Source organism: Lepidochelys kempii, chromosome 3 (genome assembly GCF_965140265.1).
Source record: "Lepidochelys kempii isolate rLepKem1 chromosome 3, rLepKem1.hap2, whole genome shotgun sequence".
Classification (NCBI taxonomy): domain Eukaryota; kingdom Metazoa; phylum Chordata; order Testudines; family Cheloniidae; genus Lepidochelys; species Lepidochelys kempii.
The window spans coordinates 44,995,161-45,020,227 of NC_133258.1; the positions used below are offsets into that span (position 1 = coordinate 44,995,161).

At 40.3% G+C, this 25,067-nt stretch overlaps 1 protein-coding gene across 2 annotated transcripts in view; it reads left to right on the top strand.

Moving 5' to 3' along the window:
- AGPAT5 (1-acylglycerol-3-phosphate O-acyltransferase 5) overlaps positions 1-25,067 on the top strand; it is a 115,905-nt gene that overhangs the window by 77,124 nt on the left and 13,714 nt on the right. Inside the window, exon 6 of one of the 2 annotated variants that reach the window (XM_073336235.1) lies at positions 4,377-4,538. The exons of the other annotated variant lie outside the window; for it this stretch is intronic. Within the exon in view, the coding sequence (XP_073192336.1) occupies positions 4,377-4,538 (162 nt within the window). The remainder of the gene's footprint in view (positions 1-4,376; positions 4,539-25,067) is intronic. 2 annotated transcript variants of the gene reach the window in all.

Genomic DNA, 25,067 nt, shown 5'->3' on the forward strand with positions numbered 1-25,067 from the left:
GGGCTGCAGGGACCCTGTGAGATGGGAAGCTCCCAGAGCTTGGGCTATAGCCCAAGCCCAAATGTCTGCACCACAGTTAAACAGCCCCTTAGCCTGAGCCTTGCAAGCGTGAGTCAGCTGGTTTGGGCCAGCCATGGGTGTCCAACTGCAATGTAGACATACTCTTTTGAGTATCTTCCCACAACGTGAAGAGCTCTGTGTAAGCTCAAAGCTTGTCTTTCTCACCAACAGAAGTTAGTCCATTAAAAGATATTACCTCAGCCACCGTGATGCTCTAATATCCTGGCACCAACGTCGCTATACCATTGCATACTCCTAAAGAAGCAAGATAGGGATAATGACTTATACAGATCCTTTCAACTTTAAGGATCCCAGAGCACTTTAGAAATGAATTGTTTAATAGCACTCAGTAGTACTACAGGGCAATTTCAAAATTTTAGGTCAGGAAGTGAAGGAAATCCCAGAGGTTCTCCCCAAAATACTTCAAGGTGTCTCAAACTTTGTCATAGCATTCTTGTAGGTTTCTGCATTGTAACGATTTATTTAAAGAATGTAGAGGTAACAGATGGTCACTGGCAAACCTTTTCAATGTTTCAATGATTTTGTCAAGTCCTAAGGAAAAAGAAACTGTTAATATTTTAACTCTGTAAATTCAAAAATTCTTAAGCAGTACTGCAGTATTTAATATGTTTACACTCTGCTTTGGAAATTCTGCTGTTCAGTGAGCAGGTGGCCTGGGGAACATTTTTGAGACAGAAATAACAAAAGATAGAATATCTCCTTGTAACAGTTGAGGCTAAAAGTGAGTAACCTCCAAAGCCTTCTGATATTTTACTTGGAGAAGAAATTTTGTTAACAGCAAGAGACTGGAATTTTTCACTTCACATGCGGTCCATTTTATAGAAGTATTTTTAAAACATCAAAACACTGACTTCAAATCATCTGTTTCTGAGATTCAGTGCACGTTCAAACTCTGTGGAACTAGACCATGGTTTCACTGTCAAACAGATAAAAGTACATATATTCTGGACATGCTCAAAAGTATGTTTTCTTATATAGAAATGGATATGGTCAGCCACAGCAATCATGGATTTTAAACATTTTGGTTAAAACTTTTAGGGTGCGATGAAACTATATACTTTTTTGTGTCCAGTCACATAGATCTTCCGACTGAACCAGTGTGCAAGCCATGGGGCACCTCGATGTTCCTCAGGAAAACTCTGAAGGTTTAGCTGTTCAGGGAGTGTAGACCTCTTAACTTTCCTTCAGAGTTGTTTTCTTAATTCCAGATTTCCCAACTACAAATACAGCCACATCTGCTCAACTTATCTTCTGTTATGCACCTGTCAGCTGAAGTAAGCTTTTTTCCCAGTTTTTGTCTAAGCCAGTGGTTCCCAGACTTGCTCCGCCACTTGTGCAGGGAAAGCCCCCGGCGCGCTGGGCCGGTTTGTTTACCTGCTGCATCCACAGGTTCGGCCGATCGCGGCTCCCACTGGCCTGCTCGAGGCCAATGGGAGCTTCTGGAAGCGGCAGCCAGTACATCCCTCGGCCCACGCCGCTTCCAGCAGCTCCCACTGGCCTGGAGCAGTGAACCGCGGCCACTGGGAAGCACAATCGGCCGAACCTGCGGACGCGGCAGGTAAACAAACTGGCCCGGCCCGCCAGGGGCTTTCCCTGCACAAGCAGCAGAACAAGTTTGGGAACCACTGGTCTAAGCCATTTCTGAGACCTCAATTCAGTGTCTCACTTTTAGCAGGAGATAGTCCCATTAACCAATAGTCAATGAGATTATATGTTTAAGAGTATCTTGTTGAATTAGATCTTCATCCGCTCATCTTTACTGTGTGTGAAAAATACAGCAGGTATTCTGGCATCCCCAGGAGGAGTGAGTGTTCCATCCATTTCACTATGTGCCTGCCTGCCTTAATGGAGTTGAGAGTAAGTTACCTTTGAAAACTGTTTTCCCATGAATTGTTGGACTAGTCTTAAACCATATTTGCAAATAACAAGGTGCTTGTTTGCCTGAGGATCTAGTCTTCTTGGAGACCACATAAAACTTTACTGACTTTAATGGGTGTTGTTATAGTTTATTGATGGAAGGCTATGAGCAGTCATTGGCAAATACCATTCATTAGTTCTCATATCTTGAGGGTTTTTAAACGTTTTTTCCTCCTTCCTGGTGGGCAAGGAATTCTTTCCCAGTTATATACAAAGGAAGATACAGAGAATAAACTGGGAGAGTATTCAAGGCTTATGAGTTCTTCAGTTAGCATGAAGAGATATTTTCTAATGGAAACTTTTGAAAGCCCTCCATTTTAAAATTATTAAAAACAAAAAAAAACCCCACAGGCGAGGAGTAAATTTCACAAGAATAAAGCTTCAGTTTCCAGTTGCTAAGCAGCTCCCAGGTCAGATGTGCAAAGATTTCATTTTTCATGTGAAATGCAAAGTGTTTTTAAACAAATATCTTGTCAGTTGTATTAACAAAAATTATACATCATATGGCTTTGCTGAGCTAATCAAAACACACAGCTGCATTACTACTGTCCTAAGGATGGATTGTTTAGTGAGCCAAATGGTATAATTAGCAATAATGGAATAGAAATAAGGAAAGAACAATGTAGGTTGCATCGAAGGGATAATATACTGTGAGATCTGTTAGACTTATAGTAATCTCTCAAGTGAAGTTGTGAAAGCCCCACTGCTTGAATCCATTTTAAATTGGAGTGGTCAAAGCACTCAAGTATATTCTATAGGGAACAGTTATCCACTGCAGATATCTGAACAAAACAACCTTGTCTCTTTTCAGTCTGCAGCTTCTGTGATGCTCCATGATTCACATTATTATCAAAATATTATCTGTAAAATAAATGGGTAGTGATACTTCCTGATACTCATTTCACACCTTAGGTATTATCACTTTCCTTCTATCCTATCTCAACATGATATCTCGTACTGTTTTCTGTTACTGGCTTGATTTTATAGAAGTGTCGAAACAGGATTAATCAAATATCTCCAGGTTAAATGTGATCTGGAGCTGGAGAACGTGCATGTTTTTACTGTCCGTCCTTGCTTTTTTCAAAAATTCTTTAATAGCAGAATCCAATTTGTCATGCTGCTGCTACTATTTCAAACAGTGCTCCCTTGGCAGTGGCGGTATAAGCAGCAGGGATGTGGTGTTGAGCAAAGTGAAAACAAAATTGTAGAGAAAATGGGATGAGGAAGGGCCAGGAACAGAAGTTGCAAAGATGTGTGCACACACAGAGAGGGGGACTGCACCATTAAAGTATAGCCACATCATTTTAGTTAGGAACAGAATTTGGTTACTTGTATGAGGAAAGACCTTTGATTGCCCTTAATCAGCCCCTTCTGGCAAACTGAAAAATTGGATGGTTTCAGAGTAGCAGCCGTGTTAGTCTGTATTCGCAAAAAGAAAAGGAGTACTTGCAGCAGCTCGCTTCGTCGGATGCATCTGATGAAGTGAGCTGTAGCTCACGAAAGCTTATGCTCAAATAAATTGGTTAGTCTCTAAGGTGCCACAAGTACTCCTTTTCTTTTTGAAAAAGTGGAGTTGATGGGCTATCAGAATAACATCTCAGACAGTGGGATGGTTGCGGTTATACAGTGCATTTGAAAGAGGGAGAATTAGTATTTAGGGAGGAGAAACAATGTAAGCATATTGGAATCACCAATTACACTTTGACAGTGGGGCCAAGAATAGCATCCTGTCTAATCACACATAATTTGAATAGATTTCTATGTCACTGATATTGAGGGGTAATGGAACTCAATATTTAGTGGACAAAAAATTTGTTTCACACAGGGAGTAAGATGTTGGGTGAATATTAAACTTGTTTGAATTTACCTGTGTTTATGTTTTGCCTTCTGAGTTGGTTCCAGGAAACAACCTTTATGTTCTAACACTTCTTCACAATTTCAACTCACTTTATACCCCTGTGAGACAGAAAGAAGCTATAGAAGGGACATTTTTTACACTCCCCACTCGTAGAATTTAAATGGTGTTCATTACTACTTACAGAGGTTCCCAAACCTTTCCACAGTGAACCATATATTTAATACAGAGATTGTTTTGTGGACCAGCCTCCCTTTCCATTAACAATCACATAATATCTCTATTGCAACTACACAGTTGTTCAGGTAAAAATACATTAAATATGTTCTATCTTCTTAATACAGTTTAGGAAATGGATATCAGTAGGTGAAACCAGCAACATGTAGCCAGACCGCTCTACACAGACCATAGTTTGGAAACCACTGAACAGTCATCTTTTGAAAATGGCTTTTCCTTTGTATATTTTCAGTATTTAAGTCCAGCTAATTTTATCCTTCCAATGTGTATTTGTGCTCTTTCCTAGGGCTTGCAGTATTAAAACATGTGCTGACGCCACGTGTAAAGGCAACTCATGTTGCCATTGACTCAATGAAGAATTACTTAGATGCAGTTTATGATGTTACAGTAGCATATGAAGGTACTGTGGACCACAAAGGGCAAAGAAAAGTGGCACCATCCATGACTGGTGAGTTGACATTATTTATTAATTCATACATGCACTTATAAAAATACAGGGCCAGATCCATCGCACAGCTCAGTTTGCGCTGCTCAGATGGTTAATAGCAGCAGTATAGCTTGGTGAATCCAACCCACTGAGGACCTTGCATTGGGGATCCATGGATGATGAACATATATAGTGACTCCTACACAATTTGGTAGGAGGTTCCCAAACTGTAGGCTCCTATACCAGGTCACTGCTTCTGGCTCTCAATTCAGGGAGTATTCCCATGGCCAAGTCCTGCCAAATGATTAAGATGAACTCTTGTGGCCATTGGCAGCCAGATGACATTAACTTTTAGGCTTGTGCTGACTCCAGGTTTGGGAGACTATAACAGTTGCTTAACACCTTCCTCTCTGGCCCCCCTATTTTTGTCATGCTTTTGGATTTCTGTGGAACAGCTTAGAGTATAACTGCTAAAATTTACATGGGAAAGTATACACTTAATAATATTATTTGAAAAATTAAAATACAATTATTACAGTTTAATGTAATCTAAAATCTTATAGGAAAATATAGCATTTTGTCTCCTAGGCCCAACCAAGTCATATGGACACATGTCCAATAAAACTTTAAACAGTGTCAATTTTAAATCAACATCTTTTATTGCACTGTAGCTTTTCCAGAGGTTTTTTTTTTTTTTAATATAACCTTCTGCTCTTATAAAGTTCAATTGCTTTCAATTATCATGTGCTATTAGGATGAATTAATGGAGATTTCTAACTTAACTAAGTAGTAGTAGTTCCTTTAACTCTCTTAAAACAGGAGACAGAATTTATTTTTTACTGTAACAAAGTAACTCAAGTTTGCTTGCAACCGTATTGACATGCCAGATGTTTTCCTTTTGCCAGCTTCAATTGGTGAATTATCATCACTTCTAGGCATCACTATCTGGATACATTAAGTTTCCTTTGTCAGTAATGAAGGCCAAAATGTTCATTGTCAAACCTGATCTTTAATTGTAATTTGTCTTTTCAGTACATTAGAAATCTGACTTTGCATATTAGCTGACTAGGCCTTTTTGACTTCAGAGTCTGCTTTGGTGCAGAATTGTTTTTTTAAGTCGGGGCAAGACTAAAAAGGATTGCATGAGCATTTTTACTCTATTCTATAAATATAAAGTATGCAGCTGAGCTTTGGGTTACTCTTCTGTGCTAGTATGAAGGAGGAGCCTGGATCTTTATCTAACCAATATGACCATTGTTTTGTTACAGTTTAATGGTGGGTTTCTTGTACAAATCTTAAGTGTGACCCACACGTTTTTTTCAAAATAATTATTCAACATATTCCTTCATTGCAAAAATTATGTATATAAAAATCTGTCTTTTCAGAGACCTTCAGGTCTCCTTACAGATAGACATTCCTTATTCTTCTTCCATCTAAGAATAACTCTTAGATGGTAGACAGAAATGTAGTTCAGCTGTTCCCAAATCCAAATTATTTTTTGTTCAATTATAAAATATTTTCAAGAACATTTGAAACTTTTTGCTGTGACTTGCATTTTTTTCCCTATTTAATGTTCCGAACTCCAAAAACATTTTGTCTCCTAGGCCCAACCTAGTCATATGAACACATATCCAATAAAACTTTAAACAGTGTCAATTTTTAATCAACATTTTATTGCACTGTAGCTTTTCCAGAATTTTTTAATATAACTTCCTGCTCTCAAAGTTCAATTGACTTCCCCATTACTGTTATAATACAAGTTTGTTTATTAAATATATTTGTCTAGTTATTTTAGGTAAGGATTCCATACATTATTACTTTTCATCTTAAAGTTCTCTTCAAACTTTTTTGGCAGCTCCCTTGTACTGAGTATTGCCAAGATGCACTTTTGTAAAACCTGATTCAGTTCGTAATTCTGCAAGCCTGATGAACATCTGTAGTGAACATTTTGAGAACACTATTTTCCATTCAGTTCTTCAATATTAACATTTAGCTTTCTCTTTTTTAAAAAAAAAAATCTTTTTGAACTTTTATCTTGTCTTAAGTGTTAGGATCAACGAATATATTCTGTTTGTAAAGTGCTGCGTAAGTTTATGATAAACAAATATATAAAAAAATTTGAGATGTATCCTTCGGCCAACTAATTGTGAAGGTTGAGATGATTACGGCCTCACACTTGTTCGTACTTTCAGCAACAGAAAAAATAACACATGTGATGAACATTCAGCTAAATAGTTATTTTATTCATAACCAAGTAGCCGTATGAAACATCTATCCAAAACATACCAGATTCTTGTAATAGTCACATAATCTACGTAATTTATTATTGGACGTATAAAAGCTAGGGCTGTTAAGTGATTAAAAAAATGATGATTAATCATGCAATTAAAAAAATTAATCATGATTAATTGCTTTGTTAATAATAGAATACCATTTATTTAAATATTTTTGGATGTTTTCTACATTTTCAAATATATTGATTTCAATTACAACACAATACAGTGTACAGTGCTCATGTTATATATTTTTATTACAAATATTTGTGCTGTAAAAAACAAAAGAAATAGTATTTTTCAATTCATCTCATACAAGTACTGTAATGCAATCTCTTTATCATGAAAGTTGAACTTACAAATGTGGAATTATATACAAAAAAAAACTGCATTCAAAAACAAAACAATGTAAAACTTTAAAGCCTACAAGTCCACTCAGTCCTACTTCTTGTTCAGCTAGTCATTCATACAAACAAGTTTGTTTACATTTGCAGGAGATAATGCTGTCCACTTCTTGTTTACAATGTCACCTGAAAGCGAGGACAGACGTTTGCATAGTACTGTTGTAGCCGGAGTTGCAAGATTTTTACGTGCCAGATGTGCTAAAGATTCATATGTCCTTTCATCTTCAACCATCATTCCAGAAGACATGCATCCATGCTGATGACAGATTCTGCTCGATAATGATCCAAAGCAGTGCAGACCAACGCATGTTCACTTTCATCATCTGAGTCACATGCCACCAGCAGAAGGTTGATTTTCTTTTTTGATGGTTTCGGGTTCTGAAGTTTCCACACCTAGGTGTTGCTCTTTTAAGACTTCTGAAAGCATGCTCCACACCTCGTCCCTCTCAGATTTTGTAAGACACTTCAGATTCTTAAACCTTGGAATGAGTGCTGTAGCTATCTTTAGAAATCTCACACTGGTACTTTCTTTGCATTTTGTCAAATATGCAGTGAAAGTGTTCTTAAAACGAACATGTGCTGGGTCACCGTCCGAGACTGCTATAATATGAAATACTTGTCAGAATGCAGGTAAAACAGAGCAGGAGACATACTATTCTCTCCCTAGGAGTTAAGTCAAAATTTAAGTATATTATTTTTTTAATAAGCGTCGTGATCATGAAGGCATTGCCTCTGGAATGGTGGCCAAAGCGTAAAGGGGCATACAAATGTTTAGCATATCTGGCAAGTAAATACCTTGCAGTGCCAGCTACAAAAGTGCCATGCAAACCCCTGTTGTCACTTTCAGGTGACATTGTAAATAAGAAGCCGGCAGCATTATCTCCCGCAAATGTAAAGAAACTTGTTTGTCTTAGCGATTGGCTGAACAAGAGGTAGGACTGAGTGGACTTGTAGGCTCTAAAGTTTTACATTGCATTGTTTTTCACTGCAGTTATGTAACAAAAAAAAATCTACATTTGTAAGTTGCACTATCACAATAGAGACATTGCATAATAGTAGTTGTATGAAGTGAATTGAAAAATACTATTTTTTATCTTTTTTATAGTGCAAATATTTGTAATCAAAATAATATTTTGAAGTGAACAATGTATACTTTATTCTGTGTTGTAATTGAAATCAATATATTTGAAAATATAGAAAAACATCCAAAGATAGTTAATACATTTCAATTTGTATTCTATTAACAGTGCGATTAATTGCGATTAATTTTTTCAGTTGTGATTTACTTTTTTTGAGTTAATCACGTGAGTTAACTGCGATTAATCAACAGCCCTCGTAAGGATATATGAAAAATTACTAATATGGTCATTGTTGTCATTCTCTTCAACCCTCAAGCCACAAAATAGAAGAAAAGTATATGTTCTGAAAAGTCAAGACCATTCTACCATTTGCCAGGCAATAGCCGAAGAACTGTTTTGTTCAAGAATTAATATAACATGGTTTGAGGGCACTGGGAATCAATACAGAAAAATTCCTAAAATTACTATTATAGAACATCCAGTATATGATATGTAGATATTCATGTCAGAATTAAAAGGGGAAAAAAATGTAACTCACATCAAAAACAAAATGGCAGCACAATCATGTTAACTTCCAAAAGAAGATAAAGTTGACATTCCTTTTTCAATTTAGTAGCTTTGATTGGAATTTATTGCATGGAAAACAAACTTTTGATAAGCACAACTCTAATTGAAGGCAATAGATTTATTATGTTAAAGCATTATTTCCCATGTGAATGAAATTTGACTTCCATAAAGTTAAAACATATTTCTCAAGAAATCCAACATGTTTTCATAACTGTAAAACAAAATTCTTCACAAAAGCCCCTGTCATTCTCAGAACCCATGTGTGTCTAGGGACTTGGTTAATTCTTTGCTCACAATTTTTGTTCAGTGGTAGTCATGAGTAAGGCTACGCTGTAGTCACGGGTATTTTTAGTACAAGTCATGGACAGGTCACAGGCAGTAAACAAAAATTCATGGCCCGTGACCTGTCCATGACTTGTACTAAAAATACCCGTGACTAAATCTTGAGGGGAGGTATCGCCAGTGCGGCCCAGGGATCACTGTGGGTGCAGGGGGTGGCCCGGGACCCCACTGGTGCTGGGGAGGTGATTGGCAAGGCTGACAGGCTTCCTACCTGGCTCCTCGCACCACCCTGGAAGCAGCGACATATCCCTCCCTCAGCTTCTAGCTCTGTGTGCTGCCCCCACCTCAAGCATCGGCTCTGCAGTTCCCATTGGCTGGGAACCGCAGCCAATGGGAGCTGCGGGGGCGGTGCCTGCAGGCAGAGGCAGCGCACGGAGCTAGAAGCTGAGGAGGAGGGACATGTCGCCACTTCCAAGGAGCCTCCCATGGTAAGTGCCACCCAGAGCCCGCACCCCTCCCACTCCCCAGCCCTGATTCTCCTTCCACACGCACCCAAACTGCTGCTTGGTGGGGGAAGGACACAGTGGCCCAAGACAGACCCAGCAAAGGCTGGTGCAGCTGCAGAAGTCACGGAGGTCTCGGAAAGTCACGGAATCTGTGATCTCCGTGACAAACTCGCAGCCTTAATCATGAGAGAGAAGGTAAAGTGGGCACTACGTACTCTATGGTTAAAATACAGTGCCTCTCCAGACAAGCAAGATGTTGTCAATGTAAATGACTAAAGAAACAGAACCTAAGAACTGTATTAGATCAGACCAATGGTCCATCTAGCCCAGTATCATGTCTCTGACAGTGGCCAGTGACAGATGCTTCAGAGGGAATTGACAAAACATTTGACAGAATTTACAGTCAATTCTGAAAAGTCCTTGTGGCACCTTAGAGACTAACAAATTTATTTGGGCATAAGCTTTTGTGGGCTAAAGCCCACTTCCCTCAGATGCATGGAGTGAAAAATACAGTAAGCAGTATACATATACAGCACATGAAAAGATGGGAGTTGCTTTACCAAGTGTTGGGGGGGGGGTCAGTGCTAACGAGGCCAATTCAGCTAAGGTGGAAGTGGCCTATTCTCAACAGTTGAAAAGAAGGGGTGAATATCAAGAGAGGGAAAATTACTTTTGTAGTGCTAATGAGGCCAATGCAATCAAGGTGGATGTCGGCCATTTCCAACAGTTGACAAGAAGGTGTGAGTATTAGCAGAGGGAAAATTACTTTTTGTAATCAATTCTAAGTCAGCCTCTGTCATCCAGTCTCAGTTTCTGGCAGTTGGAGGATTAGGGACACCTGGAGCATGGGGTTGCGTCCCTAATAGCTGTTGATGTACCTATCCTCCATGAACTTACCTAATTCTTTTTTTAACCGTTATACTTTTGGCCTTCACAACATCATTTAGACTGCAAGATTTTGTATTTATAGTTGGAAGGTTTTTTATTCCAATATGCATTACTTTGCACTTTTCAACATAGAATTTCATTTGCTATTTTGTCACTCAGTCACCTAGTTTAAATGAGATTCCTTTGTGGTTCTTCACTGTCCACTTTGGACTTAACTGCCTTGAGTAATTTTGTTTCATCTGCACATTTTTCCACCTGACTGTTCACCCACTTTTCCAGATAATTTATGAACATGTTGAACAGCACAGGTTCCAGTACAGATCCTTGGTGAACCCTGTGTTGTGTCTCTTTTCACTGTGAAAACTAACCATTTGTTCCTACCCTTTGTTTCCTATCTATTAACCAGTTACTGATCCAGGGGAAGATCTTCCCACTTATCTCATGACACCTTAGTTTACTTAAGAGCTTTAGTTGTGGGATCTTGTTGCAGGCTTTCTGAAATCCAAGTACACTATAGTCACTGAAACACTTGTGTCCCCATGCTTTTTGACTCCCTCAGAGAATTCTAATTGATTGGTGGGGCATGATTTTCCTTTTCAATAGTTATGTTGACTCTTCCCCAACCTATCTTTTTCATCTCTGTGTCTAATAATTCTGTTCTTTACTTTCAACTAATTTGCTTGGTACTGGATTTAGACTTGCCAGGATTGCCTCTGGAGCTTTTTTTAAAAATCAAAATGATATTTGCTACTGTCCAGTCAACTGTTTCAGAGGCTGACTTAAGCAATAGGTTACATACCACAATTAGTAGTTCTGCGGGAAGCGGCGTGGCCCGGGCCACCACTTCCCTCCGTTCACATTGGCCAGGAACGGCGAACCGCGGCCACTGGGAGCTGCGAGCGGCCATATCTGCAGACACTCAGGTAAACAACGTGTCTCACAGCCCGCCAGGGGCTTACCCTGAACAAGCCGCAAACCGAGTTTGGGAACCCCTAGTCTACTGGCACCACTGATTGTTTGACAGACTTTCTGCTTCAGATGTACTTTAAAGAAAATTGCTGTTCGTGTCTTTTGTTAGTAGTCCTTCAAATTCTTTTTTGGCCTGCTTTATACTTCTACATTTGACTTGCCAGATTTTGTTCCTTTCTATTTTCCTCACTACGATTTGACTTCCAATTTTTAAAAATATGCCTTTTTGCTTCTTATCACCTCTTTTTTACTCTTGTTTAGCCATGGTAGGATTTTTTGGTCCTCTTATTTTTTTTTTAATTTGGGATATACATTTAATTTGAGTCTCTATTATGGTGTTTTTTAAATAGTTTCTGTGCAGCTTACAGGCATTTTGCTCTTGTGACTGGTCCTCTTAATTTCCATTTAACTAGCTTCCTCATTTTTGTGTAGTTTTCCTTTTTGAAATTAAATGCTACTGTGATGGGTTTCTTCAGTATTCCCCACCCCTCAAAGGATGTTACCTTATGGTCGCTATTGCCAAGCGGTTCAGCTATAGTCATCTCTTAGGACCTCATCCTGTATACCACTTAAGACTAAATCAAGAATTCCTTTCCCCTTCAGGGTCTCAGGAATAGCTGCTTTGAGAAGCAGTCAGATGGTGTCTAGAAATGTTATCTGTCCTGAGGTGAGGGGTACCGACTATGGGGATAGTTGAAAGCCCCATTATTATTGGGTTTTCTTTTTTGTAGCCTCTCTAATCTCCCTGAGCATTTCACAGTCAATGGCCTCATACTGGTCAGGTGGTCAATAGTATATTCTTACTGCTATATCCTTATTTTTCAGCCAAGGAATTTCTATCCATAAGGGTTCCATCGTATATTTGATTCATTTAAGATTTTTACTATATTTGACTATGCTTTCTTTAACTTAGTATCACTCCCAGCTACTCTGTCATTCCTGTGTATTTTGTATTCTGCTATTACTGTGTTCCATTGATGACCATTGGTCCACCAAGTTTCTGTGATGACTATTATATCAGTATCCTCATTTAATACCATACACTCAAGTTCATCCATCTTAGAATTTAGACTTCTAGCATTTGTATACAAGCACTTATAAAATTTGTCTATATTTAGTTATCTGCCTTCATGTGATGTAATGGAATGGGACTCTTTTTCATTTGAGTATTTTTCTTCATTTCCTGTTTGTACTTTATCAACTTCTGTCCTCACTCTATTATCCTAGGAAAGAGGAATCTCCTTTAATAAATTCTTCCCTATGGGATGTCTCTGTTCAAACCATGTGCTCCTCCACCCCAATCAGCTTTCCCTCAGACCTTAGTTTAAAAATTGTGCCAAGAATACCCGTCCTCCATTCCTCATCCCAATCTCAGCAATATCTCAGGAGTCTCCAAGCATGCCTGTTCGTAACTCCCCATCCAGAGGGGCAGAGCATCCCCAGATCCTGGTGCGCACACATTAGAGTGCCCTAGAAGGGCAGTTATCAAAGAGCACTTCGGAGGGAAGGATGGTGAGAAGAAGGGCTTAGCCCATCTCTCCCCCCCGAAAGGCAAGTCCTCTCCAGTGCCTGGCTTACATGAAGGGGGACATGGAGGGGAGTCAGATACCCATAAATGGTTAACCACCTTCCCACCCATCCTGATCCTGGCACACATACAGGAGCACAGGGAATGGGGCTCAAAGAGAGGCAAGATCCTCATATCTCAGCAGGGAGAGGGGCTGTGACCCTCCTAGATGGTCCTGACACACACACACACACAAAAGTAGTGAGTGGGGCTCAGACCCGCCCAGATCCTGCCCCACACTCAGAAGGCAAGAATGTAGGTGTGAGGCAGCCCTGCCCCTATTCTCCCCCGCCTCTCCCTTCCCTGTGTCCCTTACCTCTTCCACCTCCCTCCCATTGAGGTAGGCCCAAACCCCCGACCCCTTTCCTCCCACTCTCCCATCCATAAAATGCCCCTCCCCTTCCAGCAAACATTTGTATGTCTAATTATTTTTGCAAAAATACTTTGATTACACCCCACACCACCCCCATCAGAGACAGATTTTTAGCAATATGCCTTGTGTTTGAGGTGGGACTCAAACTGACGCTCATTGGATGTGCCAGTTTCAGAAGGAGTACTGCTTATCTTGAGCCATCTAGTTGATGTGAAACTTTCAGCACTAAATCCCGTTGGCTCCTCTGTCTGTGTATGCTCAGTGTAATCTGTTTGGTGCAATGCCAAACATTGCAAAGGTTGAAGTGCCTAATTAAAGAACTAAACCCTTTGGCTAATAATATTTTCCAAGCTAATGCACTCTATTGGAATCGCTCACAAGCACTTGAGACCCTCGTGTAATCATCTCAGCCCTCGTTTGATCTGTATCTGCACAAAAATTAGCTGCTAGAATGTGTCAGCTTGAAGAAAAGCTGTTTGATTCCAGGGCTATGTCTTGAGAACTCCTTGTTTAAATAGCCCCAAATTTGGATCACTGACCAAACCCCATGCCCCCATGAGGCACACAAAATTTAAAGGCAATCTGAGTAACCACACAGATTTTAGAGTATTTAGAAGAGTCGGGCTTTATACATAAAGCTGGTTTTAATCTGAGGCCTTGTCTACCCTATGAAATTAGGTCGATTTTATAAAAGTCGATTTTTAGAAACCAATTTTATACAGTCAATTGCGTATCTCCACACTAAGCGCATTAAGTCGGCGGAGTGTGTCCTCACTACCGTGGCTAGCGTCAACTTACAGAGCGGTGCTCGGTGGGTGGCTATTCCACAGTTCCCGCAGTCGCCACTGCCCATTGGAATTCTGGGTTAAGCTCCCAATGCCTGATGGGGCAAAAACGTTGTTGGGGGTGGTTTTGGATACATGTCATCAGGCCTCCCTCTCTCCGTGAAAGCAATGGCAGACAATTGTCTTGCACCTTTTTACCTGGGTTACCCATGCAGATGCCATACCACGGCAAGCATGGAGCCTGCTCAGCTCACCGTACGTCTCCTGGGTGCTGCTGGCAGATGCGGTACTGCATTGCTACACAGCAACAGCTCCTTGCCTTCGCGGCAGACAGTGCAGTAGGACTGATAGCCGTCGTACGTCTCCTGGGTGCTCCTGGCAGACCTCGGTGAAGTCCACAGACATGGCTATCCTCCTCTTAAAGCACCGAATGGGAGCCAGAGACTCCAGGTCATTCTCTTCTTTAAGTTTCGTCTCATGGAGATTCAGTCCTGCCTGGAATATCATGCGAGCTGGAGGCTTCTGCCTCAGGCTGCTGTTCCAGCTGGCAGCACCGTGCAGTCACACCTACCCCTGGCTCCCATGGCTCGTGAAGCCTGGACAGAAATAAGGAGCAGTTCAACTATAGGCTGAGCAAGTGCAGAATGGTGGTAGAATGTGCTTTTGGACGTTTAAAACTTGCTGGCGCTGTTTGCTGACTAGGTCAGACCTCAGCACAACCAACATTCCGATTGTTATTGCTGCTTGCTGTGTGCTCCATAATATCTGTGACAGTAAGGGGGAGACATTTATGGTGGGGTTGGAGGTTGAAGCAAATCGCCTGGTGTCCGATTTTGAGCAGCCAGACACCAGGGCAATTAGAAGAGCACAGCAAGGCGCGCCGCACATCAGAGAGGCTTTAAAAACCAGAATCCTGGCTGGCCAGTCTTCGGTGTTACAGTTGTGTGTGTTTCTCCTCGATGCAAACCCGCCTCCTTCGTTGATTTTAATTCCCTGTAAGCCAACCACTCTCACCCTTCGAAATAAAGTAACTGTTGTTTTGAAACCATGCATTCTTTCTTTATTCATTTTTTAAAAATGAGATAATGGACAAGGTAGCCCGGGTGGGGTGGGGGAGGAGGGAAGGGCAAGGCCACATTGCTTATTGTAGCCACACTAAAAATCAAACTGTTTGAATGACAGCCTTCTGTTGTTTGGGCCATTCTCTGGAGTGGAGTGGCTGGGTGCCTGGAGCCTCCCCCTCTGCGTTCTTGGGCATCTGGGTGAGGAGGCTACCATGGAGAGGAGGGTAGGCGGTTATACAGTGGATGCAGCACGGGTCTGTGCTCTTGTTGGCTTTCCTGCAACTCCAACAGATGCTTCATCATGTTGGTTTGCTCCCCCAACAGATGCTTCGTCATGTCCATTTGCTGCCCCAATTAGCCTCAGTATTGCGTCCTGCCTCCGCTCTTCACGCTCACTTAATTCTTTCCTGGCCTCTGCCACTGAATGCCTCCATGTATTAAGCTGTGCCCTATCAGTGCAGGAGGACTACATGAGCTCGGAAAACATGTCATCGTGAGTGTGGTTTTTTTCCGCCTTCTAATCTGCGATAACCTCAGGGACGGAGATGATAGGGGATTCTAGGCTCTACGATTCTGGGGGGACTACGTGGTCACCTGTGCAGCCGAGTTTGCCACACTGACCAAACAGGAAATGAAATTCAAAAGTTCCCAGGGCTTTTCCTGTGTACCTGGCTAGTGCATCAGAGTTGAAAGTGCTGTCCGGAGCGGTCACAATGGAGCACTTCGGGATAGCTCCTGGAGGCCAATCTCGTCAATTTGCATCCGCACTACCCCAAATTCAACCAAGCAAGGTCAATTTTAGTGCTGTTCCCCCCCTTGTTGGGGAGAAGTACAGAAGTCTATTTTAAGAGCCCTTTCAGTCGACGGAACGGGGTTGGTTGTGTGGACGCAGTTTTTTTCTTAAATTGACCTAACACAGCTAAATTCGACCTAACCCTGTAGTGTAGACCAAGCCTTAACTATAGCAAAGTTGGTGCAAGGCTCCTTGCTGCTGTGGTACTGCATCACAATCCAACCCCAATCACTGAATGAAAGTTCTTCCTATTTGTTGGTTATTCATTGCCTCTTGTGACATAAGTGAGTGGTCTCAGTCAAGTTTCTTGAGGACATCCCTCAAAAGAACTGGTGGTTACACAATATTATCTTCTCCCACACCTCTCAAGTTGGTATCTCCTGGTAAGGGATGAGACAGTTTGGTGGACCAGTTTGGGGAAGCTTGCACTGCTAGTTACCTGTTTATTTTTAATAATCTCTGTTAGACTCCAGTGTTGTCATTGGTACTTCAGTGAACACGAAATTCATATTTGTCTCTTTATATACTCTGCCTGGGGTTTTTAACACAAGCAGATGGTATTTATCTGGGATTCGAGATTAAATAAAGTGTGAAGTAGTAGCATCTGACAATGATAAACACTGAATAAAGATAGCAAGTGACATAAAGATAGACTCTGTGTTACAGGAGCCAAAGGAAATCCTGAAAAGTACTGACTGAGCCCTATCGCCATTCCAGACAACATGATCTGAAAAGTTTTGTTTTGTTTTATAGTTACTACAGCATTTTGGTCAATATAACCTGAGAGGATTAAACCAGTTTGACTTTCTTGAGGGAAAATGATGCCTTTCTTATTCCTTAAATTTTTGGTACAATCTAATAAAATGGTAGATAAGTAACCCAGTGAGAATAATTTCCTGGATTTTTCAAAAGCATTTAGATTAAATCCCTCAAAAGATGATTAATGAAGATTGAATTGCTATGGATTAATGGTCAATATCTTGTGAATTAAAAGATGGCTAACAGATAGAAAATAGTCATAGTGAGTGATTACCACCTGATGTAGTGAGGAGGTAATAGTGGGTTAGCCAGAGTGCAGCGTCAATAAAAAGAAATCCGAGATATAGAAAATAATCCTCATCAGGAGTACTGGCCAAATTTTATTTAACCTTTTATGTCTTAAGCTCCAAAGAAAGGTAATAGAGATAGCTAGAGATATGATGTAAGAATCTGAAACTAGATGTACTAACCTGTTAAAGAAAAGAGTGAGAGGGGCTTGAATAGCTAATTGGAATGATGATGGTCATAGTGAGAAATGATTGAGTCACATCACTTCAACCTGTCCCTTAATATAAGAGCAAAGGGACACTTAGCGAAAATTAAAGAACTGTGAATTTAGAGCAGGGGAAGTAAAGAAAACACTACCATTCTTGATGCTGCGTATTGTTGGCATGTGGAATTCAGTACTGCAGAAAGTAATTGACCTGAGTATGTGGCTGGCTTTTGAATATGACTAGATAACTAGATGCCTTGAACAACCTCTGAATAGGTAAAAGCTAAAATAAAAATACTTCTATTTCCTGGTGTAAACTTTCAATTTGAAAGATGCAGGAGGAATTTTCATTTAAGAAACTTTTAGCTTGAGTGACAGGTTTCAGAGTAGCAGCCATGTTAGTCTGTATTCACAAAAAGAACAGTACTTGTGGCACCTTAGAGACTACCAAATTTATTAGAGCATAAGCTTTCTTGAGCTACAGCTCACTTCATCAGATGCATAGAATGGAACATATAAGATATATACACACACATACATACATACAAGTAAGAAGTTACCATACAAACTGTGAAAAGCTAATTAGTTAAGATGAGCTATTATCAGCAGGAGAAAAAAACTTTTGTAGTGATGATCAAGATGGCCCATTTAGACAGTTGACAAGAAGGTGTCAGGATACTTAACTTCAGGAAATAGATTCAATATGTGTAATGACCCAGCCACTCCCTGTCTCTAGTCAAACCCAAGTTAATGGTATCTAGTTTGCATATTCAAGCTCAGCAGTTTCTCCTTGGAGTCTGTTTTTGAAGCTTTTCTGTTGCAAAATTGCCACCCTTAGATCTTTTACTGAGTGGCCACAGAGGTTGAAGTTTCAGAGTAGCAGCCGTGTTAGTCTGTATCTGCAAAAAGAAAAGGAGGACTTGTGGCACCTTAGATACTAACAAATTTATTTGAGCAAAAGCTTTCATGAGCTACAGCTTACTTCATCGGATGCATTCAGTGGAAAATACAGTGGGGAGATTTATATACACAGAGAACATGAAACAATGGGTGTTACCATACACACTGTAAGGAGAGTGATCAGGTAAGGTGAGCTACGACCAGTAGGGGGCGGGGGGAAAACCTTTTGTAGTGATAATCAAGGTGGACCATTTCCAGCAGTTGACAAGAACGTCTGAGGAACAGCGGGGTGGGGGGATTATAAACATGGGAAAATAGTTTTACTTTGTATAATGACCCATCCGCTCCCAGTTTTTATTCAAGCATAAGTTAATTGTATCCAGTTTGCAAATTAATTCCAATTCAGCAGTCTCTCGTTGGAGTCTGTTTTTGAAGTTTTTTTGTTGAAGTATTACCACTTTTAGGTCTGTAATCGAGTGACCAAAGAGATTGAAGTTTTTGAATGTTATGATTCCTGATGTCTGATTTATGTCCATTTATTCTTTTGCGTAGAAACTGTCCAGTTTGGCCAATGTACATGGCAGAGGGGCATTGCTGGCACATGATCACATATATCACATTGGTAGATGTGCAGGTGAACGAGCCCCTGATGGCGTGGCTAATGTGATTAGGTCCTATCATGGTGTCACTTGAATAAATATTTGTGGCCAGTCAGTAAAAGATCTAAGGGTGGCAATTTTGCAACAGAAAAGCTTCAAAAACAGACTCCAAGGAGAAACTGCTGAGCTTGAATTAATATGCAAACTAGATACTAGAGACTGGGAGTGGCTGGGTCATTACACATATTGAATCTATTTCTTGAAGTTAAGTATCCTGACACCTTCTTGTCAACTGTCTAAATGGGCCATCTTGATTATCACTACAAAAGTTTTTTTTCTCCTGCTGATAATAGCTCATCTTAACAAATTAGCCTCTCACAGTTTGTATGTTTCCACGATATGCATCTGATGAAGTGAGCTGTAGCTCACGAAAGCTTATGCTCTAATAAATTGGTTAGTCCCTAAGGTGCCACAAGTACTCCTTTTCTTTTTGCGAATACAGACTAACACGGCTGTTACTCTGAAACAGTTTGTATGGTAACTTCTAACTTATCTGTGTGTGTGTGTGTGTGTGTATATATATATATATCACTATATGTTCCATTCTATGCATCCGATGAAGTGAGCTGTAGCCCATGAAAGCTTATGCTCTAATAAATTTGTTAGTCTCTAAAGTGCCACAAGTATTCCTGTTCTTTTTAGCTTAAATGTCAGTTTTGCTATATTTTACCATATCATATGACTTTTTTAAAAACAAAAACCATGGTTTTACCCTGAGAAAGGTATTAGAGAATTTTTTTTTTAAATTAACAGAGCTTTAACCTGGGGTAGGTAAAAAGATAATATTAAAGCTTAAGTGAAAATATGCTGTGTTTATTCTATATAGGAATAGATACATAATGGTAGAACCATATGTTAAAGATTAATTCTGGCAACCTGGGAGCCCCTCTAGGAATTGGTGGTTAATGAAAATGCTGGTATCCTTGTATGTATGTCATTGATGTAAATGGAACTATTAACATACATACATTTAAGTACATGCATTAAGATTTTGCCAGTCAGGCTCGCAAGAAAAGTAATGTGTTGTGGTAATGTTCATATGCTTAAGTCTTTCAGCAGTGTAACAATGAATAATGTGCTTCTATTTGGTCATATGAAAATAATCTAATAAAATATGCAATAATACCAATTTCTGGAATGTGCATATAGCCTGTAGTAGTCTTTTCTATAGAAAATCCATTCAGATTAATGGAAGAAATCAGGATGTTCTGGGAATGTCTGATGTCTGTCTGTCACAGTTTACGGAGCTAATTGCACCTTTGACTCCTTACTGATCTCTGAGTGCACATACTTCACCTCCCCCGTCTCCCCCCCCCAGGTGTGAAGCCTCATGCCTTTACCTGTCCTGGGTGGAATTTAGCAGTTTTCACACTCTTAGATTAGGACCTGGGCTGAGGTAACCTGTGCGTCTGCCATTATTACGCTGCAGGTCTGACCGAGTTTGGGCACCCGCAGTTCTTCCCTTTGGTAGTCTGTGGTCAGTGGTATACAAAACAGCCTTCTCAAATGTGTTTTGTTTTGCAGTAGGAGCCACACATTTGGGAAAAAAGGATTTTAAAGCAATAGTCTACACACATCTATTTTACCTAAAGGCTCATAATCCTTTGATGATAATCTAGGCAGGCCTGACTTCTTTAGGCACCCCAACAGGGTCCTATGTGTGAGTGGTTCCCCTGAATAACAACTACCCCATCTTCAGGGAGTGTGTCTTTTCAATCTTGCCAGAGTTCTTCTGTGTTCCTGGGCCCTTTCGCTGCTGGTCAAAATCAGTTTTTTAGGTTTGCTGGAGGAGAGGTAGAAACATCAAGCAAACAGTTCTGGCATTGTTCCTGAATGATGTTTGCTAAGAGGTGGCAATCTTGAGCTAATCTTTTCCTTACTGCTTGTTTTTTTTCCAAACAGCCTCCTATTGAGCTAAACCAGTATATTCATACCCAAAAAAAAGGGAGTACTTGTGGCACCTTAGAGACTAACACATTTATTTGAGCATAAGCTTTCGTGAGCTACAGCTCACTTCATCGGATGCATTCAGCTGTAGCTCACGAAAGCTTATGCTCAAATAAATATGTTAGTCTCTAAGGTGCCACAAGTACTCCTTTTCTTTTTGCAAATACAGACTAACACGGCTGCTACTCTGAAACCTATATTCATACAGTAAGTATCCCAGTAATCTGCCCAACATACAGTATTCATATATTACAGATCAGCTTCAAATCTCTCACAATGTGTGTCTACACTAGAGGAGAGTATTTACTTTATATTTTCAGTCTGACAGAATGGAAGGGGTTTACTCAGTGAACAAAGCCCTATAAATACTACTGTTCTCTGTCAAATATTGTCTTGTTTCATCTAAACAGTGTGCATTAGCCCTTTCAAATGTCTGATCTCCTGTGCTAATAGCACTATAGAAAAACACAGTATACCACTTACCTTTCTGGAATAGCAAAAGCTAATTATTTGACAGCCTCCATCTCTAGATCTACATGTCTTGGGAATCTCAATCTACATATAATTTCCTGAAGAGACCCTGTAATTCAGAAGTTTCTAATTACCTGTTTTCTTTGGCCTTAAGAGATTAACAATTTCATGATAGATTTATCTTTAATCAAGTAATTGTTCCCTGCATTGTCAGACAGAATGTCCCCTTCCCCATAATGCTACTTCCCTGTACAAGGTTGCTGCCTTTCAACAGCCAACATTGCAATGGAATGTCGCTATTTTTCACTGGAACTAGCAGTGAAAGGGTTTTCTGTCAACTGGATTCAAGATGGTTACAGATGTGAATCTGAGAGATACTCTGCATTCAGAATTAATGTTTGATTTACTTATTGATTGCTAATTTTGGCTATAAAACAGTAAAAAGCAGAGAGGTAGTGTGTCTTACTCTATAGATCAAATCCGTTAATAATGGCTTGAGTCTAAAGGTTCAGTCTAGACTAATGATTGTATGAACTGCAAAGTGAAAAACATTATAAAATAACTAGAGGAGGACACTTGCACTTTGGACAAGAGCTTTATTTACATGAATTGTAGCCATAACAGGCAGGGCTTATATACCACAACTTTCAATATTCTATTGCTAAAAGGATACATTTTCTGATACATTTTCAATTTTATTTCTATTAATAAGATCTCCTTCAGGTCAGATTTCAACCTCCTATGATGTCATGTTCAGTGTGTTCCAAACATTGCCAAAGTCCTTCAAGGTTAAAGGGGAAATCTGGATCTGATATTGATATATATTGTAGAGTATAGGTAGGAACTGGTTGTTAATCTTTAAATAGTTTGGGAACCCTCTAGTAGCCCTCCGTCTTCAATTGCAGAAGCCATTAGAACCCTCAGACCAGCAGTGAACATAGGTACCTAGGTCTTTTGTTTTTACGTAGTTAATAAACATGGTTATGTGGAATGCCAACTTTGCCAGCGTGGTTTCCCATATTCTTAATGTTGTATTGAAAGCAAGGATGCAATAATTGGCATTGAGGATGTGATGATCCTCATCCAGGTATAAAGGTTAACTGGAGCAAATGAAACACCTTTGTTGTGCCAATGCTGAAAAAGAATGGGGCTGTCCTGATCTGTGAGGACAAGGTTACCATTAATTCAGTATTGCATTCAAACCAGTTTCCTTTACCTAGAATAGAGAATATGTTTGCCTCAGTAACTGGTGGTATGCTGTTCTCCAAGATCAGCCTAGCCCGAGCCTGTCTAAAAATGGGGATTGAAGACAATGTACCTCACAATTAACACACAGAAGGTCTTATTTCAATATAACAGGGTAGTGTTTGGAATAGTCAGCACCCACTTTTTAGTAGCAAGACCTGTATCAGGTATTAAGGGTGTTCCGAGTATTCAGTGTTATTTGGATGATTAACAGGTCACAGGCTGTAGTGCTGTCCACCACTTTGAGAACCTCACAAAGGTACTTGCAAGTTTGGCTGAGTATGGTCTGTGACAAAGTTCCTCCTCTGTCTTGGTGGGTCCTGCGCTTTTTGGCGGATTGCTCACCTCAGAGGTTCATGGCAGCCCTCAGTTTGGCCATTCTGCTAGAGGCTCAAACCGGCTGTTCACTCAGCTAACCTCATCACTGGCCAGCATGGGGGAAACAGAGAACAGTCTCCGCAGTCTCTGTTGTCCCACCTAGTGAGTCGGGGACAGGCCAGATTCCTTCCCAAATTAGACCTTCCCTTCTGGTGTTGCTCACAGACCAGGTCAACTCCTCCTGTGTCCGATCAGGAGTTGGGCGAATGGGGGGAACCTGGGGTCACGCTCTACACCGGGTTCCAAACCAGGGCCCTGTGGATAGCAGCTGTCTACAATGTCTCCTGTATCAGCTGCATGACAGCTACAACTCCCTGAGCTACTTCCCCATGACCTCCCCACAGCACCTTCTTTATCCTCACCGTAGGATCTTCCTCCTGAAGCCTGATCACGTTTGTACTCCTCAGTCCTCCAGCAATATGCCTTCTCACTCCTTGCACGCCCTCCACTAACTGATGAGAGGTCCTTTTAAAATCAGATGTCCTGATTAGTTTGCCTGCCATAATTGATTCTAGTATGTTCTTAATTGGCTCCAGGTGTCTTAATTAGCTTGCCTGTCTTAATTGGTTCTAGCAGGTTCCTGATTGCTCTAGCGCGGCCCCTGCTCTGGTCACTCAGGGAACAGAGAATTATTCATCCAGTGGCCAGTATATTTACCTTCTACCAGACTCCTACACCCCACTGGTCTGGGTCTGTCACAAGTCTTAAAGCAACTAAGAGAAAATGTGAATTTTTCAAAGATTCAGTAACATATAGTGGCCACATCATTGACAAAGATGATTTCTGTAAATTCCAAGAAAAAGTTGAAACTATCCTTAAGGCACCTGTAATGCAAAATGTGTCAGTCACACTCCTTTCTGAGGATGGTCAATTATTAGCATAGGTTCCTACCTCATGCAGCAACACTGTTATACCCTCTGAATGAATTGTGACCCAAAGGATAGAAATGGCATTGATCCCTACAGTGTAACGAGGCTTTTGATGAAGCCAAGAGGCTCATATAATTTGAAATGGTTCCTACACACCTAAAGGCATCTTTTTCTATAAAGTTAGCTTGTGACACTTCCTTGTATGGAATAGGAACAGTAAATTCATATGTAATGGAGGATCATACTGAAAAAGCCTATTGTCTTTGCTTCTAGGTCTATAGCCTCAGCAGAATGTAACAATGCTCAAATTGATAGAGAAGGGCTGAGTTTAGTCTGGGGAGTTTTAAAGTTTCACCAGCATCTCTATAGGAAACAATGTACTTTTGTTACAGATCATCAACAGCTAGTTTCAGTTTTTAGAAAAGGAATACTGGCAGTGACTGCAGCACAGTGACAGAAATGGACATTCTTGAGTGCTCACTGTTCCAACATTACGTTCAATGGTACCAGCCAACCTGGTAATGAAGATTGCTTATCACATCCACCATTAGAAGTGGTAGGAAAGGATAATGAAGTGGAGACACAGAGAGTAAATATGTTCTATATGGCACAAATTGAACCCTTGCCAGTAACAAATGCAATGTGAAATTTAAAATGATCCAGTGCTGGCTAAAGTTCATGACATTATGATGAGTGGATGGACTCAGGCACACAAATAACTGTGTCCAGTTTTCTTAGCTTTAAAAGAATAGTTAAGTGTATGTCAAGATTACATAATATGCGACACTAGAGTGGTTATTCCTATTTAGTCAAGGTCTCACAAACTCCAAGAGTTACCCAAAGGACATGTGGGAATTGCAAAAGTGAAAGTCCTAGCCAGGAGTTTTGTGTGTTAGCCTGGGATTGATAGACAAATAATGAAAATGGCCAAACAGTGTCAGGGTTGTGAGCAAACTCCATACATGCTCCATTGCATCCTTTGGAGCATTCAGCTACCTTGTGGCAACAAGTCCTTACAGACTGTTTGAAACATTTATGGGACATATGTGTTTGGTTGCAATAGGTGCTCATTTTAAATGGCATCTGTATGAATTGAGCTAGTTCAGTGGAAGTGTTAAAATTTTTGTTTTCAAGGACAGGAATTCCTGAACAGACTGTAAGTGACAATGGAACTCAGTTCACATACGAAGAGTTCCAGTTATTTGTCAGAAGAAATGGTATCAAACATTGTGATGTTGCACTCCATATGTTTTATGGAAATATGCTTATGAGTGTGAAT